Source organism: Uranotaenia lowii, chromosome 2 (assembly GCF_029784155.1).
Source record: "Uranotaenia lowii strain MFRU-FL chromosome 2, ASM2978415v1, whole genome shotgun sequence".
In the NCBI taxonomy this organism is placed as follows: domain Eukaryota; kingdom Metazoa; phylum Arthropoda; class Insecta; order Diptera; family Culicidae; genus Uranotaenia; species Uranotaenia lowii.
Window position 1 is genome coordinate 106,584,577 of NC_073692.1, and position 11,854 is coordinate 106,596,430.

The 11,854-nt window shown below is 33.3% G+C and overlaps 2 protein-coding genes across 3 annotated transcripts in view; both read left to right on the forward strand.

Moving 5' to 3' along the window:
* The first annotated feature begins 2,685 nt into the window (after window positions 1-2,685).
* Window positions 2,686-4,524, forward strand: LOC129749462 (phospholipase A2 group XV-like). The gene is made up of 3 exons (XM_055744436.1): window positions 2,686-2,944; window positions 3,089-3,863; window positions 3,955-4,524. The coding sequence occupies exons 1-3, from the start codon at window positions 2,758-2,760 to the stop codon at window positions 4,304-4,306; spliced, it is 1,314 nt and encodes a 437-aa protein (XP_055600411.1). The 5' UTR covers window positions 2,686-2,757; the 3' UTR covers window positions 4,307-4,524.
* A 4,739-nt stretch (window positions 4,525-9,263) lies between these two features.
* The window catches only part of LOC129745470 (phospholipase A2 group XV-like), a 52,512-nt gene continuing 49,921 nt past the window's right edge, over window positions 9,264-11,854 (forward strand). Inside the window, exon 1 of one of the 2 annotated variants that reach the window (XM_055738577.1) lies at window positions 9,264-9,577. In XM_055738577.1, coding sequence (XP_055594552.1) covers window positions 9,391-9,577 — 187 coding nt within the window. In that variant the 5' untranslated portion in view covers window positions 9,264-9,390. The remainder of the gene's footprint in view (window positions 9,578-11,854) is intronic. The other variant, XM_055738576.1, reaches the window with a different exon arrangement.

The following is an 11,854-nucleotide window of genomic DNA, read 5'->3' on the forward strand; positions in this document are numbered from 1 at the left end:
AAGCGATGCTCAGTGGATACATTTTTCAAGAACACACGACTTTTTACCTCAAGGGAGTGGAATTTGTTCAAATTGCGGTCAGAAGTGCATAATCTAAAGCCTTTATGCAAAAACCATTCTAACAAGTTCGGTAAATTGTACCCTGTTTCGCAAAATGTTGCTTATGTTGAATGCTTTCAAATGAGAATAACATTGACTGGCAGGTTTGAAGCATCTATGGCAATCAAAGGAATTTGTTCGTTTCACGCCGCAATCCCTTTAGATGCTGGAAAAATTGGAATGAAAACATTTTCAAGCTCCACGGAATTTGAAATATTCAATGTATGCAAAAAGAAAAGACAATTTGAAGATGATTTAACTGCAAAGTTGGAACGAAAAAAAAAGAAGAAAAGAAATAGTTATGCTTCGAATAAATATATTTCAAAAACCGATAATATTGTTATCCGTTCATTGTTATTTCAAATTTTCTTTAGTTATAAAACAAATCATGAAAACAAAAAATCTGTTCAAGCATGGAAGATGTGACTAAAAATTTCGACGATTGTTGCACTCTAGTGAAACCACTGAGCGCTGCGAGTAAATAATTGTTAGACAATTCAACTTAAATCTTTCATATCTCGAAAACAAGAAATATTATATTGGGATTTTAATTGGATCTTACGTAAAATTTTCTCAAAAAAACAATGAAATCATAAAATTTAAGAAAAAAATATACTTTCCTTGCGAAAATAAACGTTTTATTTTTAGAGCTATGTTTTGACGTTTAAAACGTCACTATTTCAAAATATGAATAATATCAATTGATAGATTTTAATAAAATCTACACAACGCATATTTTGTCATTTCGGTATGATTTTTAAGTCCGGAGATATAGTATTTTAAAAATGATGAATTTTTCAAAATCGTGAAAAAAGAAGGGAGGGTCCTGGAACGAGGGGTGGGCGGATCATTCTCAAAAATAGAGGATTTATTTTGTAGGCCTCATAAAGTCTTTCGGCCAAGTTTCGCGAATTTTCGATAAGATTTTTTTTTCGCTGTGCACACTTGACATGGAATGACCCATATACATTTATATATGAAATAAATTCATTGAAAATATAAAAGTATAACAAAAAAGGATATTGCTGTTTCTGGCGTAAACAACTTTTAAATTCCATGTAAATCTTGAATGGAAATCATTCCGAGCCTACTGGAATACTTCACAACTCCCTGCAAATTACAGGATTAGACTGTTTCGAACCTTCAGATGCATTTGACGAAATTTTTCCTGAATCTGATTTTCTGTCCCGAGATCGTAATTCTAGCTGTTGAAAATACAGGGCAAAATCGTCCCGACAACAGGAGAAAAGAAATCCGGTTTAGAAAGGTTTAGAAACCATAAACATATATTTTTTATATTTTTTATATACTATACTTATCAGGACTCTAAATCGAAATCGAAATCTGGAATCAGAACCCATTTGGAATTGTTGTATAGGGGAGAATGAGGATACTTGATCCCTTGGGATACTTGATTCCTTAGCTATATCTCGAAACTGGAATGTCTTACAAAGATCAAATGTTCTAGAAAAATGTGCCAAAATGAGCAAAATAACAATGCTTGCAGTTTAAAATTTTTTAACAAAATAATTGTTTGAGTAATTGAACTTTGTTTGAAAACGTTCACAAAATGTAACTTGAAGATCTTTTTTCATCACTTTAAAATGTTCCTTACATGGGAAAATTATGAAAAAAATATTTGTTCCAATGTATCAATCGTTCGAGCGTAAAATGAACTTCATAATGCCATATTTTAAAAGCAATGGAAAACTCTCAACTTTTTTCAGAAAAAGTTTTCTAAAATGTTGATTATGGGTACAATTGATCCCCTAGAATTGGGTACAATTGATCCCCCTTTCAAACGGCATATTCTTCTTCTGAATTGATCGTTATGTTTGCTGATTACGAAATTACTAATATTTATCCAAAAACTAATATTTATCAAACAACTGTCTGAAGAAAAGAGCAAAAATAATTATTTTTTTCTAAATTATAAAAAGTAGCGCCTTTAAGTATGCAATGTTGTTAGCGTTGAGACAAAGTTATATAATTTTCTTCTTATGTCTGCTATAAATTGTGAAATGAGAACAAACATGACCGAAATAGTCAATTAACATTCTATCTTGGGGTTTTGTTTGATTTTTATACAAGGATTAGGGCTTCCTGAATAAAAGATCAAGTCTCCTTCAATAGGGGATCAAGTCTCCCCTAACTTCAGAAAAATCGCAATTGTTTTACTCCCACGAAAATGCTTCTAGTTCTTCAACGGGTACAAGTATCGTTCTAATTTTTGGAGCATAGAAACTTGAAGTTACAAGCTGTCAGAAAATGTCAAAGACGGTGAGTTGCTTAATTTTCCCCTACTGAACTCATAATCAAAACTTTTAACTTGAATACTGGTTCGGAATTGAAACAACCCTAGATCGACCGATAAATCAACAAAAGGGTAACTCATTTCCGGATATCCAATACTCATTTCGTTCCAAGAGATTTCAAGTCCTCTCAGAGACCTAAGCAAAATTTTCTTTTGAAAAAGCTTAAAACAATGATTGACTATTGAAATTTCTAATCCTTTGTTCAAATTGAGAAGCACATTGATTTCAAACCTTCGAGATAAGCTTCTCCAACAATAGTCCAGTACCAGCAGTGTCGTGTGGAGGTCCCGGTCTTCCCCTATGGGCGCGTCTTAAGTGTCTTATCGAATTAAGTTTTGAAAAAATGTCATCTTGTAACAGGATGAAGCTTCTCTGTGCTTTGGTGATTTTTCACCAACTGTTAGCGTTCACCAGTGGAATACACTTTTTCGAGTTGGATAAAATTCCGTACATCGAAAATTTGGAGTCCAAAATACCCCATTACTATGGCCCGGAACGGGAAGACAAACGCCGATCGCCGGTTATACTGAGTAAGTTTAATCTGTAAATTTTTTTTGATTCGAAAGATACATATCTTCAAAATTCGGAGCTCTGAAAATCGAAACATATTTGTTACAGTAAGTTGTTTTAAAGTTTGTAACGTTAATTTCTCCGTAAATATTCTTTCAATACAGTTCCTGGTGATGGCGGCAGTCGTATAGACGCCATGTTGGACAAACCGGAGGTGGTCCATTACATCTGTGATAAGCACACGTCCATGTTCTACGACATCTGGCTCAATAAGGAACTGTTGGTCTGGTGGATTATCGATTGTAGTATGGACAACCTGCGGTTGGTGTACAACAACGAAACTCGTACCACGTCCAATGCTCCGGGAGTCACGCTCCGTATTCCTGGCTGGGGTTACTCGGAGGATGTGGAATGGATTGATACCTCGCATGCCAGTGTGAGCTCGTACTACGCCAACGTGGCCAATGCCCTCTCTTTGAACGGATACCATCGGGGAATATCCATCCGTGGAGCTCCGTACGATTTCCGCAAAGCCCCTAACGAGAACGAAATGTTCCCGGTCAAGATGAAGAAGCTGGTCGAAGAAGCGTACGAGATCAACGGAAAAACTCCGGTCACTCTGATCGCTCACAGTATGGGAGGTCCGATGACTTTGAACTTCCTGCAACGTCAAAGCCAGGAATGGAAGGATAAATACATCAGGCGACTCATTTCCATTGCCGGAGCCTGGGGAGGATCGGTCAAATCGATGAAGATCTACGCTGCGGGAGATAATCTGGGCTCGTACTTCGTCAGTGCCAGTGCCATTCGAACGATGCAAGTCACTACTCCTTCATTGGCCTGGCTGATGCCGAATCCGCTGTTCTGGAAACCAAACGACGTTCTCGCTCGTACGAAAAGCCGCACCTACACCGTGGGACAACTCGAGGAGTTCCTGGAGTAAGTACCACTTTTCTCGTCAAAACTGAACGTCTGTTCTGATCTACGATTTCTCATCCAAAAAATTACTTCTACAAATTTCCTCTTCCAGTGATATGGACCTACCCGAAAGCAAGGAAATGTACAAGGACGTCCTGCCGATCGCTTTGAACTTCACTCCCCCAGGTGTCGAAGTGCACTGTCTGTACGGTTCCCAGAAAGACACCGTCGAAAGTCTGGAATGGCCCTCAACCTACGATATGTCCGGAACACCAACCCTTGTCTACGGCGAGGGAGACGGAACCGTCAATCTACGGTCGTTGGAAGCCTGCAAACACTGGATCGGCCAGCAGAAGCAGCCGGTTTACGTGCGTGAATATCCGGGCAACGATCATCTCGGAATACTTGCCGACCTCAAGGTGCTGGACGATATTGTCAAAATTCAGCTGAAGGATATTCGCTGAAATGTAACCATAGTTCGTTTTTTTTCTGTACATAATTGTTTTTATCACTAGTGATTATGTTTGTTAAAATTGTGTAGTTTTTTAAATTTATACTTAGCACCAACCCAGTTGTGTAACAGCTCATCTAAGGCTGTAACGGTTTAAAAAAAAAAGTAACAAGTACTACCACCCTAGTGTTAGGTTTATACTTGTCAAACTTAGAGCTAAGCATTTCTGTAAATATCTAGGTTGAATAAAAACCAACAAATTTTTATCTTAACATTGGTTGAATTTTTGATAACACGGGTCCACAACATTTTCCTTTTACGAGCAACTCCGAATCTAAATAAATGTGGGCATTAATTTGTTTCTTCTCAAAGTTATGAGATCAATAGCAAAAGATTGAGGAAAAAATGAAAACATGTTTTGCAGAACTGAAGAGTACATCCAAAATATTCAAATTAAAAATTAACATAAATAATCAAATTTTTCAAAGAAAGAAATTTCCATATTCCTTCTTTCTTGTTCAGTTAAACATGAGAAATATAAGAAAATTTCAAACCGAAACAAAATCTTTGATATTTTTAGAAGAAATTTTTAGAAGAAATAACTTATAACGGTATTCAGAAGCACTGGTCAATGGATCAAAATCTTTGCCAGAATTTTTTCTATTGAATTCAGACTTGTGTAATTTTTGTTGCTTTTTTAATGGGAATATAAACCTTTTTGGTTTTTTTTTTATCCCAACACATTATGGAATTTTAGTTTTTCGAGGAGTTTCAGTTTTTAACCAGAATATTTAGGACAATTTTAAATCGTAATTTGAGTTTAGGATAATTTTTGATTCAGAACCTGTTTTAGTGTCCAATGTAGGTCTGTTCTTTCATCAGAATAAGTTTTTGAAACATAGGTACCACAAATATTGTTCGCCTGTGTTATCAATAACAAATGCAATTTTTTCTTCAAGATTCAAGTGGAGTACTTACCTGAGCAGACTTTGATGCCTAAATCGATAGTAAAACTCGATCAAATGGAAGCATATATTTAAACCAAAATGATAACACTATTTGGTATTAATTATCAGGTGATAACAAAACAAGGCATCATTAAGGTATATAAATCTGTTTTTTTTAATAACAAAGAGAAACGTAAATCAGGTATCAGCAGAAAAACTTGGCGTCGTTTTACCCACGCAAGCAAAGCTAGGTATCATTAAGGTTTCAGTGATTTTTTATTGATAGCAAACCCATACAAAAATGAGGTTCGAACAACAAGCTGAAATGTTCAGATTTTTCTGTGATTAATGTTGAATTCAGCCTGGAAGCAGAATATAGTATTTATAAGGCAAAATATTCCCTCCTTAGCAAACCTTTATTATAAGATAATACCAAATTTAGCTAATATGTTTTAAAGCTAAATCTAGTATCTATTGTTAAAAATTGTTGAAAGTCTTTTGATAGCTCTTGATGTTTAGGACCAAAAAGTGGAATCATTGGTCATTTTGAATTGTTTGCTTAACGAGGTTTATTTTCAGTTACATTTTTTAAATTGAGTGTGTTATCGTTGAAATTTAAAAATTTAAGTACCGAAACAAATTGATTTTATATACAAATATTTATCTTGAATTTCTTACACAATTTCATGAACATTTGAGAAGTCGGTAATCATAAATGATTTTTTCTAAGAATTTTGTTAGATCTAATGCTTTTTGGCTGTGCTTGATATGACTCTTCAATAATATTGATAAAAATAGCGTCACAGAAAACTGTCACAGATTTCTTTGGGTAAAATCACAGAAAAAATCAAAGTTTCAATGATAAAAATACTGTTGATACCTGTTATTTGAGATAGAGCTTGAGCTTGTTATTAACTACGGTCCACCTACGGCCCTTCCCGGCCATTGGTTCGTGATAATCAATATTCTACAATATTCCTCCTACTTTCAAATGAATTGTGATGATTTGTTTTGCGGAGGCCGGCTGTACGCCATCTTCCACAAATCTCACGCTGAATGTATGAGGGTGAGGTATATAAGGTGGCATGGATATCACCTTGGTTAGTGATGTGGCCACTTGAAGTTCCTAATCTTCTTAAATGCCTAACATCCTTGTTGTAGCTTTTGCTAAGTTCTAAATAGGCCTTAGTATTGAGCCTCAATTAAAAATATTTTTAAAAACGAACACACACATGTTTCTTTGAAGAAATTTAATTAATTTAACTCTAAGGCGCACATTTTTCAAGTATATGATGGCTAGCATGCTGAAAGCATGCTAAAATGGCAGATGCTCAAAGCACCAACCCACAGAAAGAGTACGATGCCGTGACCGAGATTCGATCTCATGACCTCTGGCTTAGAAGACTTGAAAGCTATCCTCTATGCCACAGTTGGCTGCGACGTATCACAAGCCTTACTAGACTGCATCAATAAATCATTCTTAACTTTTTCGGTCAAAACAGAATTTCTATTGGCTGAAACATGAAGGCTGGAACAAATATCAATTTTTTCATTTGTTAAAACACACCCCCCCCCCCCTCCTCACCCCCCCAAAATTTACAAAAAACCCGAAGGGAGGAATAAATAAAGTTTGAAGTATATTCTGTAAATTTCGAAAAAATTTGAATATCCGAAAGGCTACAAGATCAAAAGAAAACAAATTGTGGAAGATGGGAGTTAGTTTCACCTTTTTTATTCTTTATGTTATAGAATTTTTCGATAAAAAATTACTTGATTTAAAGGGCTTGTGCAATTATATAGTACGCCATTTTGTTGCATTCAAGCTTTCGTGCAATCTATTCAATTTATTCGTTTTTCGCCAAGGAATATTTAAAGAAGGTAGTCCTAAGGCATCCCTGCTCTAGTATTGGTACAGACTGTGTCGTCAGAATCACGAAAAATCTGTTAATTTACTAGGAAATTGGCCTAATTCGCTGATAATTTAAAGAATTTGCTGGAAATTTTCCACTTTTAAAACTTGTTATTCTAGAAGGAATCTTGCTTTTTAAGATCGGTACGAACAAAGTTGGATTTTCGAGTAATTTTTATATAAAATAGACCATTGAAATTCGAAAAAATTGTGGATTTTTCTTAGTCAAATTTGCAAAGTTTTAAAATTAGTTCAAAGTCATCCATCAAAATGTTCAAATCAGTGCAGTTGAGGATCCTTACTACAATAAAGTAATCAAAACACAAACCTTTATACTAAACCACAGTCATTTATACGAATTTTATTAAATCGAGTTAACAATCATAAATTGACGTTAATTGTACTACATATGAATTGAATATGGTAAACCGATTGGATAAAAAATATGACAATCAGTTGAACACTCAATAACTATCAGCTAGATCTTTTAAAAGCTGAATTTTCTTCATTTTTGCACGATTTAGCTTCCAGATGACATTACAATCATTGATAAAGTAATAAATAAACATAATGCAATCTTCAAAGGACCAAAACATTTCATAAAATATTTAAAAAGAGGCCTTACAACACAATAAACATGAAATTGGAATTCATTTTCGTTCTTAAACACGTTTTTCTTTGAAATTTTCGGCATTTGCATATAAATTTTAGATACATTCGTTTTTGTGACGTCACAAAAAAAAATCCAATATGGCTCTCGACACTACCTTATTTAAATAGTTCTTGTTTTTCGCATTATTTTTTATGATGCGATGTTCCAACTCCGATTGACAAAAGAAGGATTTGAAATTTGTTCCGGCCTAATGTTAATGGAACATTACTTTGAATCAAATCTTTAAACTCTCAAATTCCTCTTATAATGAATTTTTGACTTATCCTTATCTAAACCCAGCAACGATTCAAGTTTAATGGCACCCTACAAGACCAAGTTTTAGTTTTATGACAGCTCTGAAGCCAGGTTGCCGAAAAAAATTCTGTGATTTTGAAAAACAAAATTCTTGAATTCTGAGATTTGAATCTAAAATTCTGTGACAGTTTTCTGTGAAGCTTTTTCTATGAAGTTCATTTGGAAGTCATGTGAAACATAAAAAAATAGAAAAATACTTACTGTTTTAATAAAATAAATCAATTTACATTATCTTGTTTCCATATTTTTATGAATTAGAGTCAGAAATACAAAGTCGAAACTGACATAAAATTACAAGTAAATCATTCATTAATACAATTAACTTGTTTCTATTTTTATAAACGTAAGTAAGCTAATTGAACCAAAAAAAAAAACATCCGCTAATGAATAAGCGATGCTTCTTTTCCTAAACCTCGTCAAAGACTGGATACAACGTCAAACTTTCTGGATACAACGCTTAATTCTTTTCTTGAACCTATCTTCAAATTTCGGATACTTTTAACTTTTTTTCTTGAAACAATTCACAGTTCTTCACAAATTCTATCATCAATTACCAAAACAAAATTCAGCTCCCAAAAAACGTGTCAGCTTCGAGCACAGCCTACCAAGTCCGACCGATACCTGTTATTTGGGATAGTGGCATTTTACAAATATGATGGAGGCATACAAAACACTCCCATTTTTTTTTTAATTTTTATTAAACCTTCATAAAAGCTTAAATTTATTCTCCTTTTGATGTTCATCTGAATAACAAACAAAAACTACTCAAGTTTAGCTTTAGGATTTTTTCCGTACAATTTTTTAAAAGTCAAAATAATTCATCTAATGGTCTCAAAATCTTGTATGAATTTTTCATTTTTTTGGAGTTTGTGAATTCAAAAGTTCAAAATGAATCAGCCTTAAAATGCATTGATTAGATGTGTTGTTATGTCAGCCATTTTGTCATACGGCTGTATATGCATTTACCCCGCTATCTATAGGCGCAATAAGCAACACTTTCCCCTAGGCCTCTTTATTTGTTGAAACTCAAATAACTCATATTTAGATTGCTGTTAAAATTAAGGAACTCATTAGTCAATTTCTGGCGTGAAGTGGTTATCCAGGTACCACTCATTTACTGAAAGGAGCTCTCTTTTAAGGAGACTTTTGGTTTTATTGTGGTGAACTCTATTATCTTGATTTTTGGTGAAACATTCAACAATTGTCCAGTGCCAGCAGTGCCATGAAGTTGTGTTTCTAAAAGAAACGTTTTGTCCCAAGTTTGTGTTTTCTAAATGGAGCCGTCCAACAAAATGAAGTACCTCTGTTGTTTGGTAATTTTCTACCAATTTCTAGCGTTTGCTAGAGGAATCAATCTTTTCGAGCTCGATAAAGTGCCGTATATTGAAAATTTGGAAGATAAAATAACACACTCGAAAGGTCCAACCTATAGCGAAAAAAGATTGTCTCCGGTAATTATGGGTAAGTCGTTACTATTTTTCAAAATTTTGATTGTTTTTTTTTTTTCAAAGAACAAAAAAAGATGATTCAGTAGTTCTGATTTGAACATTATTAAAAAGTAAATCTTTTGTTTGAGTATTTTTCTGAAATATTTGTTGAAAATTTCTAATATCTTCAAGCCTGGGCACTTGTTTCTTTTAATGCTAAAACTTCTTAATATAACTGATTTCATTCAGATTAATAAAACATGAACTTAAATAGAAAAACAAGGGAACAACTGAAAAATTTAGCCATTTTGTTTATGCTCAACATTCATATCGTATCACTTACCTTTGAACTTCTTACTAGCGCTTTGTAATTACTAGAACGATAGACGGCTTCTTGTTCTGTTTCTTCTTCTGTTCCTGAAAGTAAGGCCAAAATAGATACACGTTGAATAAATGTTAGACCTAAAAATTACAGTTAACAGTTTAGGTTACTACAAAAATCGATTAAACATTAAATGCGACTTATTTTGAGGAACATGAAACGAAAATTTAACTAGAAACTTAAGTTGAGCTTCATAATAAAAAATAAACGGCATAATACATTCAGCTCAAGATTCACAAGAACAGATCACCTTTTTCACATTTTTAAACAATCGATTATATTGAAAAAGAACGTACATGCAATTTGTTTAGCTGTCTGTTTTGTAAATCGGTAACTTAAAATCTGAAATCAGAAACTGAAACCGAATTTGGATTCTAAAATCTGAATCTGTAATCTGAAATCTGAAATCAGAAATCAGAAATCAGAAATCTGAAATCTGAATCTGAAATATGAAATCTAAAATCTGGATCTGAATTCTGAATTCTGAACAAGAATCTAAAATCTTAATATGAAATCTAAAATCTGGATCTTAAATTCAATCTAAAATCAGAAATCTTAAGATGAGATTATCGGATATGAATGCCAAAAGTTGGTAAAATGTCCTTAATTAAATAATAATAATAATAATTAAGCTGAGGTCTAAAATTAAGAAACATGCATCATGCATCATATAAATCATGAATTATTTTGATTTTTTTTTCTTGTACACAGCTTCATCAAGCGGAAAGAAGTTGGAAAACCAGCCGTTGCTGACCAGGAAATTTAATAAAATTAAAACTTTATTTGAAAACTTTCTTAAAAATGTTTTGTGAGCTTAACCTCAATACGTACACAACTACTGGAAACCTTATTAAAATATACCATACAGAGAAAAAAATCGGCAGTTTTCAGTGAAACGAATTGACGTAATTTCATTCATTTTGAAGAAGGCTTCACCTTGCAGGTCGTAATTCAGAAACACGACCTAAGACAAATAAAAAATAAAATGTGGATTCATTTTGGAAATTCATTCTTTTAAAAATCTAGATTTCATTTTAATAAACATTCACAGGATTTTAATTACCGTAAACCGAGATAACTTTGATCAACGTGACATTTTTCAAAGTAATCATCAATAACTGAGTCTTAAGTAAAAATATCTAAAAACGTTTTGCTACGATTAAAAAATGTAAGTTAAAATGTTATTTCAAAATCCTGAAATATCTATTTTTTCCAAGGCTCACACTCAAACACCCTTCCTGGTGAAATCAAAGCGTTTAGAAGCAAACAGGTTGATTTATGTGAAAGTTCAACATTTTTCCTTAGTAAATGTATAGTTTTGGTGTAGTTTTTTGTAGTTTAAAGTCGATTATTGATATTTAATAAAATAGGGACATTTTCCAAGAGTTAGCCAGTCAAGGACAATAGGCTAGAAACCCTATCAAATGGTAAAGTTTTAAGGAAAAAAAGGGGAACAGTGAGAGGGCATAGGAAATTGAATGAAGGCAAAATTTCATTTGTTTTTGTAGTTAGAATTTAATTAGTTTAACATTACTAACATTTAGCCCCTTAATTTATGTAGCATCATTGTTCATTTTCGATTTACTTATTAAGAATATATATTAAGGATCGCGATGTTTTTTTTTGGACTGCAGAAATAAGAGAACTAAAATTCTCAAACTTTGTCCGTAAATTGTTAACAAATAGCGTTTTCGATTATAAGCAGTGGCAATCTAATTCTCCACGAGTTTTGCTCTTACTGCTGTTTTTTTTAATTTGTTTATTTATTTATTTCATTTGTTTCATTTGGTTTAAAATATCCTGAATGTTCCAAACTACCTTTATGATCAAGAAAATTCGTTAAAACCGTCAAAAAACCTTATAGCAGGCATGTCAAACTGGGGGTTCGCCTTTGTCAATGCGGCCCGCGTAGACCCGTCTTAAATTATC